The following is a 23,245-nucleotide window of genomic DNA, read 5'->3' as shown; positions in this document are numbered from 1 at the left end:
TTGAGGAATTGTGCATCAACAAATTTTCTGAGTATCAAACAGGAATTGTCAAAGAACTACAAGCATGTAAGGTCACTTACACATGTAGCATACACCACATAAGCAACAAACCACTGCACAGGCAGAGTCTGTTAATTTGTAGACAAAATATAACAAAGAAAATGAAGAAACAGAGACATTTAATAACTCTTGACTTTTGTTTCCACAGAGCTTCAAAACTTCAGTCCTAGACAAACCCACAACAACGTGTCTTGGATAGTTCCGCTACTCCTATCACCAAACACTTTATGATTTTTCAATGCTGCTGGAGAGCAATACTAAAATTGCAGTATCAGCCCTGTAAAGGTGCAGCCAAACAGCTAAGTAAGTTGCTCCAGTTAAAAAAGGAAACCTGTAGCAGAACAACAACAAGAACTGAGTCTTTTGATGCCCTAGTTGTAAACAGGACTCCGTCTCACCATACACCAAGCAAGCCAAAACAGCAGGCTACAGTCCAGCAGTGGGACAGGTTACGATGAGACAGAAGAAGCGAACTGATCAAAGAAAGGTGTATTTCAAAAGTCCTGGACAGCTGGATTTTCTTTAGAAAGCATTCACTTTATAATCATTACATGAGTGAAGCTGCAATAAGAATAATACTCACTTCTGTTATTTGCAAGTAATTTTAGGTGACTGATGCTCTCTTTATGACCAACTATTAACTCTCAAAATGGAAAAAAAAATTCTAAGCCTGCCATTTTTAAGTTATTTCAATGTTTCAGTTTGACATTATCTTAGAGAAAAAAAAATGCATAGAATTTGATACTTCAACATGTCTTTATGTCAGGATGGCACACAGGAGTATCTCTGGCTGAAAGAAAAAAATACAAACCTTTGTCCTCTGCACAGAACTCTACTGAGGGACCAACCCCGCATGTCCACACTGAAATCAATGAAACGTCTGAATCTGACAACTGCCAAGTCTGAAGCCTGGCAAAGGCAAATTATTCTTTAGCTCTGGGCCCTAAACAAAAAAATTGCAAGCTAAAAAATTACCTACTGAAAACACACCCAACAGCACTATTGTTTGTCTTTTAAAACCCTAAGTCAAATAAAGGCACTTAGTGTTCCTGATTCCTTCATAAGTCCAAGAAAGAAAGGGAGCCACTCAAAATAGTTCCACTGAGTACAAAATATTATTTATACCGCTTAGAAAGCACACCACGGAAATCTGAAGAAAACAGTACTTTCTATTTTCCCAAAATATGCCCTCTAATATTGAGATTAAATCACCTACCACCATTTTCTTCTCCATTATTATTGTTTGTCTCAGCCATTTCAGTGCCATCTAACTCAGATTCACATCCTAAATCCAATGTTCCATCAGTAGGGCATGCTGATTCTTCTTTCTACAGTTAAAAAATAAAAATAAAAATAAAATTAACAAGAAAAAAATCAATCATGATCCGGCTGCATCTCTGAAAATAGATTACTGCAGTGTACTCTCATGCTTACACTTCAAAAAAAACCAAGAATAAAATAGAATATGTTTGTGAGTTACTTTAGAGAGAGCCATAAAAAAAGACTTTTATGAAAAAACTTGCAAACCAAAAGCAAAAAAGCTGTTTTGTGAAGTCATAACATGCTCTTTTAAAAACCAAAAAAGTCACATAAAATGCAAGATCTTCCAGTTTTCTTCTTCTTTTTTTCTTTTTTTTTTTGACAGAAACAGACTTGTGTGGCTGTTAAAAATCCTAGTTTTCCACTTGAGTGTCTACAACACTGCAGCAAAACACCAATCCTTTAATGTTTCTTTTCTGCCTTTGCCTGTTTCCTGAATTCAAATAGCTGAAGCAACCTGGAGCTCACAAGCATGGGAGTGATTGTGAATTCCTGGAATTGTGCCAAGAATATCTCCCGATTTAAAGAAAAACAACAGCATTTGTTCTAGTAAATTAGGAAAGACAGCTTCTGAAAACTATTAATTCAATTTCAGGTACAGGATTTTTAGTTAGCAGGAACAGACAAATCTATATATTTTTATGTTTTTATATGCTTACATCAAATACATCTGTGATAAATTACAAAAGATCCTTCCCCCTGGCCCAAAATTTTAGTTGACTACATTTAGACTGCCAAGCAGATAACCTCACTTTCTTTTTTCTCATCTCTGCCTCACAATCTTCCACTTCTATTGTGAAACCCTCTAAGTTTGATTACGTACAACAAGAAAAAATTTCCACCCACAGTAAACATCATGTTCATACCAAAACAGAAAAATAAAAAGGAATATAAATAGCATAAAGGCAAAATTCTATCATTGTAATTATATTCTTTCTCAAAAGCAATGATGCAACCTTTAAATTAAAAGCTGATTTATATTAGACTTGCAAATAATTTTTCACTATTCAAAAATCAAACATTAATACAATTACTTAATTAGAAAGTCAGTGATCCTCTTGAGCTCACTGCTCATAAAACAAAGGCCTTACTGTGAACAACTCGGAAAAAGCAGCATTTTAACTAAGCTACATGTTTTTTATACCATGTGACAAATTCAAGAACATGTATATGCTTTCTAGGATAAAGCATTCAATGTTTACTTTCATTATAAATCCTTTTAAAAGACATCTGAAAGCAGTTAGAAGGACTATCAGGTCATTTCCTCTCCAAAGAATCTAATCTGTTTACCTTTATATCTATTGAGACATTCATAAAATGGATTAATAGCTATATGTACAATCCATATACAAAATTTAAACTTACTTTGAGAGCATAGAGTCCTGATTTCCCAGGGATTTTGAAGAATGTTCCATCACCTACACGAGTGTTAGTATGAAGCATTGCATTCAGGCAAGCTAATGGAGAGGTTCCACTGAAAAATAAAATTGTGCAGTCTAAGATTGAGTGCCTCTTGTAAAACTATTCCCTCGGTCTATTTTTTTAAAAACTCATGCTTGCCTGGCCTTTTTTTTTTTTTTTTTTGTGCCCCCCCCCCTTTTTTTTAATTCTCTCAACCCTGACAACATCTACATTACAATAACAGGCCAGTTTCAAACTTAATCATATGCATCTGTCCCCTAGGCTTGAGGCAAAAAGTCTGTGAATTATAATTACGCTTTTCTTCATAGAGCAACCAGCTCCACATTCTGAAAGAACCAAAGTCCAAATATTTATGTGAAATTACTTCATAAATAACACCATGAAGCCTCATTTTTAAAATGTTACAGACAATGTGGCTGCTGCACATGAATGATCAAAACAGTACCAAGTTCAAGGGCAGCTGCATCCCATAGGATGAAAGGCAACAAAAGAATAATAAAGAGCCCAGAAAGAACACATTTAAAATTAAAAGTGATATATAGTAAAGCCTTCTTCTGGCTCAACATGGTCAGCATGCATTATTATACGCAAATATAAGCACACTTGTGCCTTTTATGATGCACTATCTTTTCTAATTAGAATTGTTTTAGAGATTAAGAGACTGACCTACTCAAGGTAGTAATTGTAATACCACTGTGGAATGCATGTTAAAGGACTATTTAAAAAGAAACACAACACATTAAGAAAAAAAAAATCAGTATTTGGACAGAGATATCTTTGAAGTATATACATGTTTACATCAGAAAAAGAAAGCAAATATTTCTAGCCTAGTGAGATGTATACTATTCTGAAAAGTTGATCTAAAAATGGTGGTGAAGAAGGCTGTCATAAATTTTTTTATTTAATTTTAATTTAAGAATTGAAGTACAAGATCTACAGATGTACTATCACATCTTTGTCCCCATTTACTGGCTAATGTACATGATGTACTCAGGGACTGAATCTGAAACTGTGCTTCTTCCCTGGGGTCCCCAGTCTGCACGCACGCTTATCTTTAGCCACATAAATATATTCCACTTGGTTAAGTGGAACAATGCCTGTGCATTAAATTAAGTGTGTTGCTAAGTATTTCAGGATTAATTATATACTCAACCATAAACCAGGAACAGGGCTTCAAAGTTCATCAGAAACTACTCTTCTTTATTCTGCAGTATTGTAAGACAACATCCAATCTTGGTTAAAAATTACATGTCTAATTTTTTTTTTTTTAATGTGAAAATGGATTGAAATTGTTGTATTTCATATGGTTATGCTTTCTGTTGATTTCCATGGTTCTGTTACAACAAAATTCATCCTTACTGTACATGTATCATTATTTTAATGGTAAGATCAATAGTGTGGTAATTGCTCTTCCGGTAAAAATTAAACTGTAAAGTGCCCTCAGGCCAGGAAATCCTGTCTATTACAATTTATTTACTGTAGGTCACCTAATGTATTGTATTACTACATCTAAAATAAAAAATTGCAGGTAAAAATGCTGCTTGTTGATAAACACATCAGATATGTAATAGGTATTTACTTTATAGGTATTCTGAACACGGTCACACAACCTGAAAATTCTGACAAGTTTTTGCTGTTTCTTTTTCTTCCCTGCAAATAAAACTAGCTCCACATTTGGTTTTGATATAATATTTAAAAAAAAATACAAACCAAAATATCTTGGAAATAAAATGATACTGCTAGCAGTAGGACAGAAAACATTAAGAGAGTTCATTGAGTTTAATGATTACTTAAACACTTTTGTAATATGTAGGATACTTCTCTTTACACATTTTCCTTACTGTATTAATGCTTGACAAGCAAAGACACAAAGCATTTAATACAGCAGTTATGGTTGTGTAATTTCTTCCATATGTTAACATACATAACGTGAAGCAATTTCAACTCTCTCAGACTTGGATCTTTTTAGTGAAACATTATCACCGATTAAGGCTTTCTCTGCAAGATAGAAAGAACTTGCTGACTCTGCAGCAGAATACAAACTTGGTATGTCAACAAGAAACCAAACTGTGTGTGCCTGTATGCACGATTTGTATTCTCCTCATATTCTGATGGAGATACTCTGGACTCCACACTTATTTTTAGATATCATTAACCAATAAAAATGATACAGGATGAATGAACTCAAAATAGAGGATTTGGCAACATCTCATGATCACTACTGTGCTCACAGCAGATATCTTAATCTTCAAAGTCTAGACAACTGGCAAGTGGACAATAGAAACTACTCTCTGACTTACAAAGAAACCTGTATCAGCTACTGAGCCAAGAAGCACTTTAACTACAGCAATGCTTGTTTCTTACAGGGACCTGCAGCTCCTAATGGCATGCAACCAAAGAGCCATATCCACCCTTCCTGAAAACTGGACTTGGGTACATCCATAATGAGCACGAAAACCCCATGCAGAATATTTTTAAGTTTCAAATGAAAATAACCTGGAAACACTGAGGGGTGGGATTTATTTTGAGCTAACAGATCAAACTGAAGTTCCATGATGCCCTTTGTCAGTGCTACTTTGCCCCATGTCAACCAATGACTTGCCAATTCTTCTGTCAGCACTGGCATCCTTAAAACACTGTATTAAAATTCCCAAATGTTACCCAAACTGATGCTTGCAACACATGCTATCACAGCACATGGGACTGAGGTTCAAAACAGCAGCAATCAAAGATCCCACGATGCAGACTGATGTCTGAATCATAGAGTACTTTCCAAGGGATCTGTACTACTTATTGCATGCTTTCTAAATTCTCCTACAGCCTGAGGACATGTTCTTTCTGCTCAGAGCTCCCGGCATGCATTAATACAGCAGTCAAGGCCTGCCAAACATAAGGCTGAGTATCTTTGAATATCAAAAATGGCACAGCTTGACCTAAGTTCTTGAAACACTCCAAATCGGTTCAACTTTGATTCAGTTAAATGAAATTGGATACAATAACACTTTACTCTGCAACTTGATATCTGTGAATTTTTAGAGCCATAATATATTTTAAATCGATATGCTGCAAGTTTTATTGCCATAGTCTGCACACAAGAAATATGTTTACCATTTACAGTCCTCAGATGCAGAACTTTCACACTATTTATCATCATTTAGGTGAGACTGCTTTAAACCACTGTGGTATTCTAGAAGTCATTCATATATGGAAGTTACAATCTGTTGCAGTATGTCTTTAAGATTGGTATTTTTCTGCTTGTATGTTTATTTTATATACATACACATCTATACACATATACAAGCAGTATACCCTCCCCACACACACACTTTCAAAAAGGTTTAGAAGATGAAAAGTTACTTACTTTCTGTAAAGGTGATGTTAGGATGTTACAACAATCAGCAACATAGGAAAGAAAAGAAAACAAAAAACTCATTAATCTTTCAACATAAAAATTGCTAATGCAATTTGATCATTTAAAAGACATTGGACATCTCAATGTTTCATAAATTCTGCCTCCCAAAATCACTATAAGCTGGTAGTATTCAGTGCATCCCTTCAAAATTGCTGTACATTATCAAATCAAACTTTGCACCCCCAACTCCCCCAGTCCAAAATATCGCCAACATTTTGTGACTCTGGGCTCCCTCTACTGGTCACGCAGCCCGTGTTACCTAAATCGAAATGCCAGACTCTGCACACACCAATCTCTGCTAAAACATGTAGGAGAAGTACAGATTTCGGTTACTTCCTCCTCTGCCACCCTCCCCAAAAACCTATAAAAAATTTGTAAAAACACCAGTAAAAGCGCTACTTATTTTTATGTTGTTGACTTCTCAAACACATGGTTCTGTCAGAAAAACCCAGAAAACTTCTGTGGTTATACATATAGTTCTAATGGTCTTTGCTAGACTGCCTGCCAAGAGACAAAAATTATGATCTTGGCAAAAAAAAGATGCCTTTTATATGGAAAATAAATTGACTAAAGCTGCCTTGTCCAGGCAATAGTGTGGCAGACAGTGGAAGTTCCCTGACACTGCTGACGAGGCACCCTGGGTCCTGCAGCAGGCAGCATTTCAGCCACTCAGCCCCACTGTACGTGGTGCAACTCCCTCCTTTTCCTGACATGTTCCCAAACCTAATGACGACTGCTGTAAGAAGAGCACCTAGGTGTCGTAAATTTGGTCAGTATTTATTTGTTTGAAATAATCTGCTCTTTTTATATGCATCCATAAATAGTCACAAGGGAGCAACAATTTTTACTCACTGCTAGAAACAAAGTAAAACCAAAAGGCTTAAGAACTAATTTCTTGGCATGATTTGAAGTCACACAGAAGACACTATGTTCATAATGCATGTAAGATACACAATTTCAGAGTGACAACAGATAAAGAAAATAAAACTTATCAGGGAAGGCTGCAGAAAATCCATTTGTGTGGAAAAATAAAAGGGAAAAATAAAGGGAAAAATAAAAGAAGGCATAATTGTAATTTTCCACAAATATGTAAAAGGCTGTTGAAGTCAATGGAGATTAATGTTCTTCATGGCCACTGGGGGAAGAAAAAGAAAATTCATGGATAGTCTATAAGTGTGAATGTAGCTCCTGATGTTTTAACCAACATCATAACAGAGCAGGGGAGTTTATAAAATGACCTTCATCAGAAGATCATACAGACACCAGTCCTGGCTGATACATAGACTGGAACACGTCCCAGTGTTTGTATTGAATGATCTCTTGAGCATCCATCCAGCACTGTAATCTGTGATCCTTTATCTCTTCAATAAATCAAAAATTTGGTTAGGGCTGAGGTTAATCATGCACCCTAAGTATACTTGTTCCAACATACACAGCAGCTAGAAACACTGGAAAATTAACTCAATGTCTAGATGTGCATTGTTTGCTGAAGTGTTCCACACAGCACTGCATGCCCGGTGTGGTGAAGCCCTCTGGCTTCTCTTAAAAGCTTTCCCACAATCTTCAAGGAGCCACATTCCCACAGTCCTGCTGTCAAGTGTCAGCAAAATGTCCCAACCTGCCTCACAAGATTGTAGCTGTGACCTAGCTCAGGAGTGACACAGAAAACCACCAGGAACCCAAGCAGCTATACCTAAACAAGAAGATAGCTATGCTATTTATGAAGATGACAGGCAAACTGCTGCTGACCAGTCGAGAGCTGCTCTCCTCCCACAGCCAGGCTTGACTGAGCTGGCAGTGCTGCAGCAGCAGTTAGTGCTGGGGCCAAGGCAAATTCTTCCAGCCTGGGCTCAGGAGGAACAACCAGGAGAGGTCCAGTGAATTGAAGACTGAATAAAAGACTCAGACGTTTCATTATATTCTAATGGCACAGGCACAGGATCCTTCCCTTGGCACAGAGGGAAGCAGAGAGCACAGGCAAATAGTGGAAAATAAAGCTGGTGAGTGCAAGATTTCCTGCCAATCACCTACAACTTTTTCAGCAAAAAACGCTACAAGTTAGGCTAAACAAACCAACCAGTAGATCCTGGCTGGACATCACTTGCCCACCAAAGCTGCTTTATCACTCCCCTTCTCAGCTGGGCTGTGGAGAGAAAATATAAGGAAAGGCTCATGAAGTAAGGACAGGGAAAGATCACTCAGCAACAATCATCATGGGCAAAACAGACTCGACTTGGGGAAATGAGAATTGAATTTATTACCAATCAAATCACAGGAGAAAAAAGAGAAATAAAACCTAACCTTAAAACACCTTCCTTCCCTCCACCCTTCCCTCCTTCCTGGGCTTAATTTCACTCAAGGTTTTCTCTACCTCCTCCCCAGCAGCAAAGGGGAACGGGGAATGGGAGTTGTGGTCAGTTCATCACACATTGTCTCTGCTGCTCACCCCTTTAGGGTGGGGACCCCTCACGCTCTCCCCCTGCTCCATGGTGGGTCCCTTCCAGAGGGTGCAGTCCTTCAGGACCATGGTCTTCACCACGGGCTGCAGGGGAATCTCTGCTCTAGCATATGGAGCACCTCCTCTCCCTCCTTCTTCACTGACCCTGGTGTCTGCAGAGCTGTTGCTCTCACATATTCTCACTCCTCTCTGCAGAAGTAGTTGCTATTGTGCAGGGGTTTATCCCCCTCCTTAGCTCTGTTACCCCAGAGGCACCACCATCATTGCTGATAGGTTCAGCCTCAGCCAGCAGTGGGTCTGTTTTGGAGCCAGCTGGCATTGGCCCCATTGGACATGAGTGAAGCTTCGCACAGAAGCCACCCCTGTAGCCCCCCACCATCAAAACCTGGCCATGAAAACCCAAAACACAGGAAGACTCCAAGAGGTATATTTGCTTTCTCAGCCAATGTTATATACAGACTACATATTCCAGGTACAGTTGCACTCAGACATCTTTATTTCAGTAGCAAAATCATAAGACTAAACATGATAATCCAAACTAAACCAATTTAAATTATCAAACAGAAAACTTGATTTGAACAATCAATTAAAATCTTGCTTTTGATTTTTTCCATTTATTTTCCTACTGCAAGGTTAATTTGTTCATTGCCTGAAATTATTAAATACCGCAATCAGCCAATAAATAGAGCTTTAATGTAACCTCACTTTTTGTTTATTCACACTACAAATGTAGTCATCAATTATCTAACTTATTGTACAGAACTTAATCCATGCGTATTTTCTGATGTTAAAATAGCAATGACACCATATTTACTAAATCATTACAAGTGTACTTAGTTCTGTAAAATAATTTCTGGAAAGAACCTCGATTTGATGAAGAGATTGACTCTTAAATGTTGAACGAAAATACACTAGATGTGTGGGATATAAAAGGAAAAAAGGAGAAACTTTCCAAAATATCACATATCCAACATGATTTATTAAACAATAAAACCATCTTTTAATATGTGGGTAGTAGGTAGCTAGGGAACCATCTACTATTTTTATATATACAGTCTAGTGAAACTGTAGAGCTGGAAGATCTCAGCCTCTCATACAAAGTTCTTATTCATAAATTGGTGCAATAAAAAAAGCATTTTTCTTTTGGAGCTTCCAATTGGCTTTTTAATTTTAAAGGGACTACTAATGAGAACTACAGAAAATACTCAATACGAATAGTCGACGTGACTGTCAAAACTATTTATGTTCTGAAGTCTTAATCATTTAAAAAATAAAGTCATAATAAATAAAGTCTTAAGCCTTAAGTTATTTGCTTAAGTTTTATAGGAATGGAAGTATGTACAGGTTGAATACTATTTACACAGTCTGAATAAATCATACTTAAAGTTTATTGCTTACATAAGCTCTCCCACTTGAATCTTTAAATGTATTTTAAAGGATTAAAAGACAATTCTTAAATACATTTTTTAAAGTTTATTTTCAATCATTTTTATCTACATTAACCAGAATTAACATCAGTTTTGTTCTCATTTGGGCAGCACCCTGAAGAAAATTTTTACATCTCTGGTCCTACTTATGCTTCACACATGGTACCTGACTTTCAGCCTTCCAATACCACCAACTACTATTCTTGGGCAGAGCAAATAAGCCAGGCTATCAGGCAACAAGTGAGAGTAGTGCAGTTCATCTGTCTGTAGTCTCACAGATTGCAAATAACTACCATAAGATGCTAGGGGAAAAGATCCATTATTTGTACTACTGACACTGCTTCGTACTCAACTCTCATACAAATTTCTTGTTTTTTAAAATCAGATGGAGATAGAAGCATGATTATTGGTAGCATGATGGAAAAAACAAGGACCAGTACAGACACGTACACAGATGTAACATATCTGTCAGAGATACCCAAGGTCTGTCTCATAAACTACCAGAACTTAGCTATCAGTTTTCACTGAAGTTAACCAAAGTACTGAACCCCCAAATATCTAAACCAGAAGAACCTAGTAATGAACTTGAACCCTGCCCTTTGCAGCTTTGAGGGAGTTACAAGCAGCTGGAATCACAGTTGACTAAAGTGATATGTGACCAAGAAACTGAACCTTATCAATGTCCTTCAAATATGAAATAATCTGCAGCAATAATGTATAAAAACTTAACCTGGATCCTAAATTCAAGCTAGGTATTATGAAAAAGTAATCTTTGCGCATTCTCAGCAGGTAATCTCATTTACAAACTCACCTGAGTCTAGTTTTACATTCTGAATTAACCAAAACTCAAATCAGGGAAGCTGCTCTCACAGAACAGGGTTCCTCGCTCTATTACCAAACCGCCTTTGAAGCATTAAGCAACACCGTCTCTCCTTAGAAGAGAGACCTACGAATATTATTTAAGTCTTCTGTGAAGAATATACATAATAAACAAATACTGGAGCTTATATCACTACCCTTAAGACCTATTTCTACTAATCCTCGGATCCTCTTGCATGAAGCAATCTCCCTCTGGGCCTTTTGTACATCTAGATACAGTCATTGTGTGCAGTAATTACAGGGCATTAACACATACAATAAAGCACAAACGTAATAAACCTCTAGACATACATCACCATGTCAGAACTAAGGTGGACAAGTGAATGAAACTGCTAGCTGAAGGCAAACAGGACAGAAAGAGAGAGTATGTTGGTAAGAAAATGCGGGGGTTTTTTTAAGAGTTGACCAGACTGGCTGCATTCACCCACAGCCAGTTACAAGTGACTAACTGACCACACAATCAAAGATGTTTCTTGGAAAACAAAGCTCTCATGCATGGCTACACATAAATTTTTATTCTAATTTCCTCTCGGTAGCTAAGAGTTTGCCTTACTTTTGCAAATGATGCCACAGACTTAGGCATTTTTTTCACCTTTTAGCTGTATTGCAGCACTATTGTATACCTGATGTCTCTTTTTTTCCTCAGGGGTAAAGATTACTGAAAACACATCTGATCCTGCCCTCTGCTCTGTGCAATGGCCTTTCACAGACATTTCAATCAAGTTTGGCATTTCCACCCTTACCTTTTGAGTGCTCTGTGATCTGAGGCCAAGGTAGATGAAGTTCTGATACTGTACAACACGGGTAATGAATCTTTTTACTATCTAGAGCAAAGTCTATTTTATCTCATGGTGCTGGCAGCCTGAGAAAACTTCTGATGGTGTCAAACCTGGTGACAATAGCCACAGTAATGCTTCAGAAGAAAACAGCAAATGGAGTTCATCCATGCTGAAAGTGGAGCTTTATTACAACTCTTCTAAAACAATAAAATGAAAAGCCCCATGAACAAAAGTTCACTGAAAATCTCAGTACTCCTTAAGTCAGCCAGGTTTTTTCCTTTTTTTTTTTTAGCCATTTTCTGTCACAAGAAAGCCTTTATTTATAAAAGTTCCAGAACCTGTGTAAAATTTAAGTGTTCCTGAACAGAATTTTACAGAGTTACTGTTACAAATTTCCCCCCGAAAATATTTATAATGTATCTGAAAACAAGATGCTGTCAGTATTTCAGGTAAATTTGAGAAGAGAAAATAAAAAGCACACAAACCCATCGTACCAATGCTACATTATATACTACAGACTGAAAGGTATTAACAATTTTCCTGAAATTCAAATACCCCATGCTGTTATTTTTGCTGATTATCTTTTGCCAGTCATGCCTCTGAGTAGGTCTCCTTGAATACTCTGAATGTTCTGTAAAGTATGTTTGAAATGCCACGACACCTCTTTAAATGATATTCACATATGGCAACAAGCATTCCTCAACCAGAGAGGAAATGAGAATACAAGTTTTATGGAGAAATGTTTACACTTCTCTGTGCTCCCTAACACCTGGGAAAACCACAGGTTTTTCTTCTTTGTGAAGAAAAATCTCAAGGAAAGGATATATGTAAATGCATCTCTGCACTTTGAATCCTTACCATTTCATTAGATGTAGTACAAATAATACAAGAAAAAAAGCAATGCTAACAAAAAAGGGCACTTTGAACACGTTGTTGAAAGACACAGGCAAATAATAAAGAGTACCTTTTGGAATCATCCTGAAAGAAAAATGTTTCAGAAAGAAAATCATGCCAAAAGAACAAGAAATCAGCATGCGTCAGAGAGAGTCATGACAGCTAAGGTGTCCCCTGGACTGAAAACACCCTCCTCATTCAACACCACTTAAAAGAAACCATGTGATTTTTTTTTGTGTAACAAATTCTTATACTGGTTAAATAACACAGTTCTGTCTGACGGCTACTTCCTATTCAAAAATGTACTTTTTTGTACCTTTCTCTTTTAATAAAACATTTCCTTTTAATAGTTTTAACTGATTTCATTAAAAAGCAGTAGTACATTTTTCATTTTCTACTCCAATATCAATAATCACCATGAAGGACAAAACCATAAATAAAGGAAAAAAATGAATTCCTGCCACATTAAAGGAATTCTGGAGTAGAGGTTAAAAAATGGCTTTCTTAACGAAACCATGGGTTTTATATATACGATGTCTTATTTTAGTATCAGATTTCACAGACCCTTGTGGGCTTTAAATACATATGTTTAGAAAAATGAAGTAATGACTGTGCTACATTCAAAAATGTACTAAACCCAAGAAAAACATTGCCACAAAATGTGCAATGTATAAAATGAAAAAAACCACCCCACCCTTCCAAATATTCTTGGCTTCATGGTGGGTGAAGCTTACTCCTCAAGGAAAAAAAAAAATAGTTAAGGTGGAAAGTAAAGTGACTATGCTGAACAAGACATAGTCAATAATCACTGAATGCCTTCTGGCCTCTAAAACTTAATCACCCTACACAAGGGACCTGTATGAAGTTATCCCAAGTTCTCTTGTTTAATTTGGCTTTTTAATTGGCCAGCCTCCACAACTTTCCCTGTAGTATTTTAAGAATATCTTTGTGTGTGTGTGTTAATGTGTTATTGATATACAACGGGTTAGTCAAATGCAAAATAAAAAATACACGCCAACCCCCCCCCCAAAAAAAAAAAAAAAAAAATTACAGCTATTTTTAAGAACATTCAGCTCCACCAAGTTTCATGCACTCATATAATTTACTCTGGTAGGAACTTCCAGAAGCTACCTAGTCCAACCTTCTGCTCAAAGCAGGGCCACTTCAATCTCAGCCTTGTCCACTCAAGATTTGTGCAATCTCCAAGAACGGAGACCCCACAGCCTCCCTGGACAACCCTCCTCCTGTGCTTAACTGCTCGAACTGGGAAGGCATTTTTCTTAGTATCAGAGTTTTTCATGTCCCAGTCTGTGTCTGATACCTCTCATTCTTTGCTTCTCATGCCATCACTATGCAACCTCCAAGAAAAGCCTGGCTCTGTCTTCCCTACACACTCCCATTAGTTAGCAGTGGAGTGCCACGGGATCCCCCTGAGCCTTCCCTTCTGTTGTGTGAACAAGCCCAGCTCTCAGCCTTTCCTCATATACCATATGCTCCAGCCTCCAGCTATCTTGGTGAACCTTCAATGGACTCACTTTGATGTATCAACCTCTTTCCTGGAATAGTGGGCCCAAAACTGGACATGGTTCTCCAAACGAGGTCTCATAAGTGCTGAACAGAGGGGATGGATCAGTTCACTTTGCCTGCTGACCACACTCCTGCTAACACAACCCGACATAAGCTTGCCCATCTTTGCTGCAAGGGCACATTGATGGACTAATAGCTGCCTAGTTAACCACCAGACTCCCAGGTAATTTTCTGCAAAGCTGATTCCTGCCCTGTTAGCCCGCAGCCTATACCACCAGATGGATTACTGTGTTCCAGATGAAGAAGTTTGCTCTTGCCTGTATTGAATTTCACAAGGATCATGTTAGCACAGTTCTCTGCTGTCTAGATCCCTCTGAACAACAGCCCAGTCTTCAGTGTACCAATTGCTTCCTCTAAACCTGCTGAATGTGCACTCTGTCCCAGATTCTATGTGTTTAACAGCAACGCTACCAGTAACAGCCTCAGTATCAATGTCTGAGCAAGACCACCTAGTAACCAGTCACCAACTGGAGGTTAGCACCTTTGATCAAAACACTTTGGGGCCTGCAGTCAAACCAAATTCCCATCTACCTTACTGTCAACTCTTTGAGTTCCTATGTCATCAATTTGCTGTGAAGACACTACGGGAAATGATGCCAAACGTTTTGCTAGACTCAAGGTAGAACATACCCATTGCTGTCCTGTCATGCACAGAACCAGTCATCTGAACATAGAAGGTAAAGAGGCTGGCCAGGCATGATTTGCCTCTTCTCACTCATATTGGCTTTCCGCCACATTTGCTGAACTTTTTGTGCATTATAATGAGCCATTCTCATTCACCAAGGAAGATGAAACAGCTTTCCTGGACCCTTTTGTCCATAGTTTGATGATCAACCATGGCCAAAGCAGTCATCAACCTTCATACATACCATCAGTCCTTCCTTGTTAACATGTAAGGAATCCAGGACAGCACATCACCTGCATCAAGAAATTTACTTTCAGGAATGGCCTGGCTTGCCTGCATCCCACACAACTACTATGGTCTGCAATAATTGCAAGGTACCCAGCAGTTACTTTAAGGCCTCATCTACTTCTTGGCCAGATGGTCTGCAGCAGATGCTCACCATGGCATTATTTGTGTTGTTCTGCCTGAGGCTCAGTGCTCATTCCAGGGCAAGGCGCTGTGCACTCCCACCCCTCCTTTGCAAGCACTGCCCCTCTTTGTCAGCCTGCATCCCTCTATCTATCCAGAGTAGCACCCTATTGTGTGCATTACTGCCCCATGTTTATAACCCTAAGGCGTTCTGAAAGTGTGCAGAGACTGCATAAAGAAAACACAAGGTTTCTCCAATTATGTTTATCATCAGACACCTCCACGATGATCCCCATGCCTTTACTTCTCTTCAAATTCCAGCAACCTGCACATCGAGAAGCTGCTTCAAAGCCCTATAGAAGAGATGACTCAGATTGTGTCAGCAAAGATACCTTTGCCACACTTCATCTCATGAATCCTGTCCCTATTCAGTAGTTCTTATTCCTCAAACGGGGTGCTGTGGCTTTGTCTGTGACACCAGCCATGCAGCCAGACTTGGACTTGATGGATGTGTCCTCTGCCACCTGAGCATTTCCACCTCACTGGCAGGATTGAGAAAAACACCACTTAGGTATTTGTGATCTTCACCCTTGCCACCAGTCAGAGCAGTCACTTTTAACATACTTGGGCTCACCCCAGCAGTATCATGGGTGAACACCAAGGGGTGAAGTCTGAGGGCTGAACAACGCCCATCTGCAACATTTGTGATTCAAGTACCCAACAAGAAGTAAACCTCCAGCTATAGCAAGTACACCAGGTTGGAAGACGGGTGATGTCTCTGTCATGATGATGATCTCAAATAACTGCCACCCTCATTTTCCTCTTCATGTACACAATGTGGCTGAGCCTCAGCTGGCTCTGACTGTCTCCTCTGACAACCCTACTCACCTCCCTCCAGTGCATTACACCTATCCTCTGTAGGAAGAGAAGCTTTCTTCTATTGCCAGAAGTCATAAATTTCCATCTTCCCAGTCTTAGGAGTCCCTATCCACAGTGATCTTATGACTACTACATAGGTAGTCCACAACCAGTAAGTAGCCAACAAAAGCTGTCTGTCAGAACTGAGTCAAATGCCTCCAATAGCCCTGACATGCTGCAGCATACAACCAAAGTTCCCAGAAACAGAAGCTCCCAGAAGATTTTCCCTGAAGCTTCCTCAAGAAGCCTGGAAACTGCTGCAACTGCTCATTCTCGGCTTAGCTGCCTCTGCTGGAGATCTGCAACAAAGTGACAAAATATACTGCAAAAGAACAACAGGACGTCTGAGCTGCTGCACCACCCACAGAGGAAGCCCATGCAGCATCTGACAGTGGCTTCATTAACTCTGTTGCACAAAGAAAAAGGGGAAAAAAAGAAGAACAAAGTGTTGCCAGAAAACCACTGTGAGGCAGGCCTACTTCAGAAGACTGAGAAGGATTCCTACTTTATCATGCTATACCAGGACCATAACCCTGATGCAGGTCACAGCTTCCACCCATACTCCTCCCCTGATTGGTAAGAATTTCCAGCCTTTCTTATCATCCACAGCAGGGACTCCTGTTACCACAGCTGTAATGGTTACAAGACACTACCCTGCAGTTATGCCAGCAAAAGTGCATTTCTGTACCTTTTTGTAAGGCTATGGAGCAGTTGCTGCTTTCACCAGCGAGGTTTGTACCAGGACAAATACAGGACTCATGTCACTTTCTACCAGCTCTACCACTCAAAAAGGCAGCTTGAGCGTCTTCCCTCTAAGGCAGACCACGTGTTCCTGTCTCCATGACACGTTCTCCCCCCACACCCCTTTTTTCTTTATTTAAAACTTGGTTATTTCCCCAAACAGCCATGTGAACCCTTGTGCCAGCATACAGGGAGGTGGGCACACCAGAATAGAAAAAGCAGCTTGGAGGGAGCAGGATTATTCTTTCAGCTACAATATTGGTTTACAGTAACTGGAGAAGGACGGCCTCAGACTGACACGACTGGTTCCCATTTCAGACTCCTCAGAGCAAGGCCTGTATTTCACCTTTTGTCAGCTAATGCACCACGCTCCCTCCAGCCGCTCCCAAACCTACGTGCCAGATGCAGCTGGCTCGCCTCAGCCGTAACCCCTTGGGTTGCTGCATCTGGCGCCAGAGGACGCAGAGGAGGGGAGAGGCGCGGGTACCACCCTGCTGAGGGAAAGAAGAATTACCAAGCTGGATGGAGCCCCACACACCCACACGTTCCACCACTGGAGCCTTTTGTCATGTTCCTGGCTCCCTCACATGATTTCGACGCAATTTCCCAGCCGCTGCCATTAAAACCAATTGCAACTAAATTTATAAAGCTGGAAGATGCGCCTATGAACATACATCTCCTTCTACCTTCCCCCAGTAATGAAAACAAAACAGAAAAGGCAAAACACAACATGCTGTTAAGACCTATCCGAATTAAATTCTAAAAGGCATGTGATGTATGTCAGTGAAAAGGCTTAAATTATGGCAAGATTTAACCATTTAAGGAAATAATAAAAGAGTACTGCCAAGCAAAGTACTATATAGAGAACTTTACTAAGTACTTCATAGTTTAAAACTATTCTTTATATTTTATGAGAATTATGGATTTATTTTTTCATATCAGAAATCTCGAAATCTTTAATCTGTTAGTGAATGTTGAGCTACCAGGCTGTAATATGACATTACTTTATTAAACAATATTTCTTCCTGATAGAAACAACAGCATGAAAGTAAATAGCTATGCTGAATTTAAACTGATTTTTTTTTCTTTTTTACTATCAAAAACCTACTCAGTTATCCCATCTAAACTGGCTCAGTAACTTTGCCCCTTCTTAAAAACTGATGCATGCCAACATGCTGGCCTGCCAGAGTTTGCTATGCCATTTCAGCCACACCACGTACCCACCCACCCACCCACCCGGTTAAGTAATCAGTCCAAATCAGTAAGAAAGTTCTTAATGCTTATTGCAATTTCCTTGGAAATTTTTACCTGGAAATAATGTATCTATTCATTGAATTGCAATGCTGAAACCAAAGCTGAGTTATTTTAAAATAGGTATTTTACCACTTTTACTTGATGGAAAGTAATTTCCAGGGTCTTGGTTACCACATACAAGCTTCTTTCTGTCAGTTAAAATTTTTTACTTTGCTGCTAACAGCATTCAGCTACAGATTCCTCAACCACAGTGAACTTGCTTCGACTTGCTTCCTTTTCATTATTTTTTTCTCTTATTTTCTTTTCTGTCTCCTTTTCTTCAGTTCTTTCCCTTATCTTTCTCTTCTCAATCTTCTCTTTATTTCTCTTCCTCTTTTTTTCTCTCCTTTTCTCTCTCCCACTGCACGTCTCTTTTTCTTTCCCCTTTAATTTCTCTCTTCTTTTCATCTTCTCTCCCTCCTCTGTTCTCCTCTTCTTCTTCTACATTCCCTGTTCTCTTTTTTCTTACTTTTCATTGTTTTCTCTTCTCCTGTATTTTTTTCCTAGCCCTTTCTTTCTTCCTTTCCTCTGTTCTTTTTATTCTTTCATCTTTTCTTTCTTATTTTCTCTTTTCTCAGTTTTATTTTTCTTCTTTTTTACTTCTCTCTTCCTTCTCCTTTACTTTTTTCCTTCTATCTTTATTCTTTTCCTTTCTCTTCTCTTTACCTTATTTGTTCCCCGCTTTTTCTCCCTTGCTTTTCCTTTCTTTCCTCTTGTGCTGGGTTTGCCTTGGCCAGCAGCCAAATGCCCACCCAGCCTTTCCCTCCCCCTCCCCAACAGGAAACAGGGAAAAGAGGGGATGAAAAACTTGTTAAGATTGCTTACAAGTTACAGCAAGAGACAAAACAGAGACGACTTGATGAAAATATATTTATTGCCAATTAAAAAAGATTCGGGTAGAGAGAAATAAAGACCAAAAAAAAATTAAAACAACAGCTTTCCCCTTCCAGGGTCAATTTTCCTCCTTCGTTCCCAGTTCCTCCACATTTCCCACACTGAGTGGTGCCGAAGCATGGGGGTTACAGTCAGTCCACAACTGCTCCTCTCCGTCACTGCTTCCTCCTCACAGTTTTTGTCTGCTCCAGCCTGCGCTCTCTGTGGGCAACATCTCCTTCAGGAAATATCCAAATGTCCCAGCGTGGTGTCCTCCACTGGCTGCAGTGCAGGTATCTGCCCTGCTGCGGCCCTCCACAGACTGCAAGGGATCCTCTGCTGTGGTGCCCAGAGCGCCTCCTTCCCTCCTCCTTCTACTCTGGCCTTGGTGTTCACACCACTATTCCACACTCTCTTTTTCACTCTCCTCTTCTGCTTGAGTGCTGGTTTTGCATTTTCTTCAATATGTTACTCCAGAGGCACCACTATCTCAGCCACAAGGCTGTGTCTGGCCCTGCAGCCGCACACTGCCAGAGCATTGTCATGAACACATCCTCATTGTCTGTTTTATTTCCCTTTCCTCTCTCCTTTATCCTTCTACTTTTCCATCTTCTGTCTTTGCCTCGTATCTCTTCTCTCTTCCTTATTCTTCTCCCAGTGTCTTCTCTCTCTCTCTCCTGCCCTCCCCACCTTCATCCTACAACTTCCTATTCTGACAAAAGGATCATATTTCTTTTAAAGCAGTATAAAATGATACTAAACCTTTTTATGAAGCAAGAACAACTGAAATCCGTAAATTTAATTTTAGTTTTGTCCATTTCTGTTCAAAATCAATGAAAGTGCACCATATCTTATTCCTTCTCATTCACCAAAGTTCAGGAAAATCTCCTGTTTCTTTGTTCCTCCTCTCCAGTTTTCAATTAGGACATTAACTTCTAACTGAAGGAATTCAGAATTTTGAAACTAAATGTCAAATTCTGGTACAATTATGAAGAAGCCACATGCTTATTTTTAACATCCTAAACATTGCAACCAATCCAAAAAGAGAATGCTAGGACATAAAAAAGCAATCTATTTCTACATCTTCAATTCACAGTCAATTGAAAAAAAATAAATTCTACAGTCTCTCATATAATGCCAGAGAATGAATGAATAAAAAGAATCATTCCTTTCCTTACAGAACATTTTTCTCATTATTCTTGTACTTAAAGAGTCATTCAGAACTTGAGAATGTTTTACTCAATCACCAAAACAGGCAGAAAAATCAAACTGATACAAAGAATAAGGAAGCTGGGAGTAATCACGAATAAAATTAGATCTAAAGCAAATTATTGTTTTCTAGTAATACTCATTCCTAGAAAAACAGTTGTACAAGCAAGACCATACTTTCACTCTAAATATTAAAATAAATGTAACTACTACAACTTTGCTGACTAATACGTGCCAATTATGTGCATAAAATATTTTTGTTAAGAGCCCTTGCCCGTAAGAAAAGCCTGAAAATAAATACAGAATGGGCAATCAGAGTTTACCCTGTACCTTTAAAAATACAGCAACGTATGATTTATTGTATTGTGTCAAATTAAAATATTTGCATTGATGTGAAATGTTTAAGTTATACTTGCTGTACATAAGGGAGTTTAACTTGGCAAAACAGCACAGTAAAACTTTTTTTCCTTCCCTCAAAGGACTAAACAGATACTTTTATTTTTGTGTTTAGCTTACTCCAGCTGTTGCAAATTAGTCTATTAGCAGATCTCCTTTTTCTTCTTTGACTTAAGACAGCTCCTTAAGTCTGGAACTGGGAAACTTAAGTTTCTACTTAACTTATAATTAGAAGTCAATCTAATTTCAAAATGTCACATACAATGTTTTCAAATTATACAAAAGAAACCATCAAATATTTTGTGAAAATACAGCATTGATAACAAAAATAAAAGTTTCAGACTGGTCATTTTTGATAGCCACATCATTCCACCTGAAAGGAAGTTTGCTGAAGTCCTTATTAAAGTCCCTTTGAATGAAGGAGCTGAGCCACACATGACAAAGAAACTAAAAATAATGTGGATCACAAAAAAAATCAGTCTTAACCCCAGATTGCTTTCTGTTTTCAATAAAAAATGAATGAGAAGTAGAATATGAAATTAATTCACAGTACCAACAGTACCAATCATGTCATAATTCCTGGATTGTATCTTGGGCACAAATAATCTTGTACCAACACTACTTTATATAGTTCAGTGTATTATTTGATTGAATGATATTTTGATGCCATAGTTTACATTTATATCATTAGGCTACTACTACAAACAGAGAAAGGTCAATGGTTGGACTGGGTTTAATAATGTTGGCTTTGGACAAAGGGGACAGACAGCAGTACAAATATACTTTGAAACTGTTGAATTTTCACTGGCTAAGGAAAGATTCCCTGATAGAATGCAAGCAGTCTTTAACAAAACAAAGTAACAAATAAAAGCCAAACAACGACTTCTTGCTTGTCATATATTCTTTAAGGTATCTTCTCAAAAAGTTCCTTGCTGTCACTTATGGGTCATAGGTTTTTTTTCCTTTGTGATGGTTGTAGAGGACACATGTTATTTTTTACACAAGGATTTCATGTTTGATAAAGGTAACGTAAAATATTGAGCAATCCCAGAAGGAAAAACTCCAGGTGTCTTGGTAACACAAAAAAAAAAGAAAGAATGGACTAGAAAGTATTAAGGGCCATTTGCAAGAGAGAATAGTTGTCTGGATCCCACACTTGTTTTATTAGCTAATTAAATATAAAGGCACGCCAGTGAATCTCTAAATGGTGTATCTTCATGGATTCTGAGAGCAAATAAAGGCATCTTAAGCAAGCTTATTGAAACATTGCAGTAGCTGTGGATGCTGCAAGATCCTAAATAGGGTGACTCAGCTATGTGCACTTGTTTTTTTTCTTGCTGGGAGATAGCACTTACTGAAAAGAGCTGCTAGAACCCATTTTCCTTTCCTCATATTACAAATACAATGAAAACCAAAGGAAATGAGGGAGAAATCAATTTGTCCTCTTTTAGCTATTGAGGGCAAACAGCAAAACAGTTCTTGAGGATCGTTTGAGCTCCCATACTCAGCTCTTGGAATAACTGAGCAAAAGATGTATTTGATCATAATTTTGTGATTTACAATTTATATGCATATAAGGGCATGTGTACATGGACAGTGGTGAATTTGTCTCTGGAGGTGTTATTTGCACACTCAAGCCCATAAACAAGTATCATACATGCAGTTTTTAAGTTCTTTTATTTATACTTTCCTTTGAGGAATACATTTTGGTCCCCAGTTCTCTTTTAATATTGTAAATATTTGTCAGCCACACAATTACTGGTTCTAGCATACATCCATCATAAAACAGACTCGCAGACAAATGCAGACTTTATTGGGATTACAAATAGAAGACAAGAGCTTTCTAAACTGCTGAAAGAAAAATCAGATCTTGAATAAAACACATTTTTACTTCACATGACAGTACATAAGCAAGCAAAATATGTTCAGGCACTTTTTAAATTCTGTTTTGAAATGACAAGGATGCACATAATTTAATTTCATAGTACTTAAGACTACCTATGAGACTCAAATAAAATGGAACTGCTATCAGCTAGCCTTACAAAGAAAAGAAATTAATGTATGTAAGAAATTTTCTTAATAGTTATGCCTGATACTTTTCATTGTCCTCAGACACTGAAATTCTGAGGCTTTTTTGGGGGTTTGATTCTATAAAAATGTACTACAAAAATTTAAATTAAATGTGCCAGTGCATAGCCATCAATCTCTCTAAAAGAGAACTAGTAAATTTCTCAGCTCATGCAATATGAATAGCCAAAAAAAAAAAACCAAACCACCTTATAGATTTTTCTGTGTTTTTTCCCCTACAGGCTAAGGAATGGTTTAATTACAGGTAGACTGAAACATACACACCCATATCTTTATAGAAACATAAAGACATCCACAGCAAACTGTTCCAGAGAAATAAATTATTACTAGAAAATGGTGCTTTCATAGAAAGCCTGACAATGTTTTCTTCTTTCACATTCAAGTAAAACAGATTTAATTCAGTCTGCCAGAAATGGCTATGCTTCTGCTCTGTGAAAAATATGCTAATGATGAAAA

The 23,245-nt window shown here is 38.3% G+C and overlaps 1 protein-coding gene across 1 annotated transcript in view; it reads right to left on the bottom strand.

The window, feature by feature from the left end:
- The window catches only part of ASXL3 (ASXL transcriptional regulator 3), a gene marked incomplete at both ends in the record, with an annotated part of 121,976 nt that overhangs the window by 62,414 nt on the left and 36,317 nt on the right, over positions 1-23,245 (bottom strand). The window contains 2 exons of the mRNA XM_082294530.1: positions 1,277-1,388; positions 2,746-2,854. Of these exons, the coding sequence (XP_082150656.1) occupies positions 1,277-1,388; positions 2,746-2,854 (221 nt within the window). The remainder of the gene's footprint in view (positions 1-1,276; positions 1,389-2,745; positions 2,855-23,245) is intronic.

Source organism: Coloeus monedula, assembly GCF_965178545.1.
Source record: "Coloeus monedula genome assembly, chromosome: 1".
In the NCBI taxonomy this organism is placed as follows: domain Eukaryota; kingdom Metazoa; phylum Chordata; class Aves; order Passeriformes; family Corvidae; genus Coloeus; species Coloeus monedula.
The sequence above is the reverse complement of the archived record's forward strand: the minus strand, read 5'-3'. Positions and strand labels throughout refer to the sequence as shown.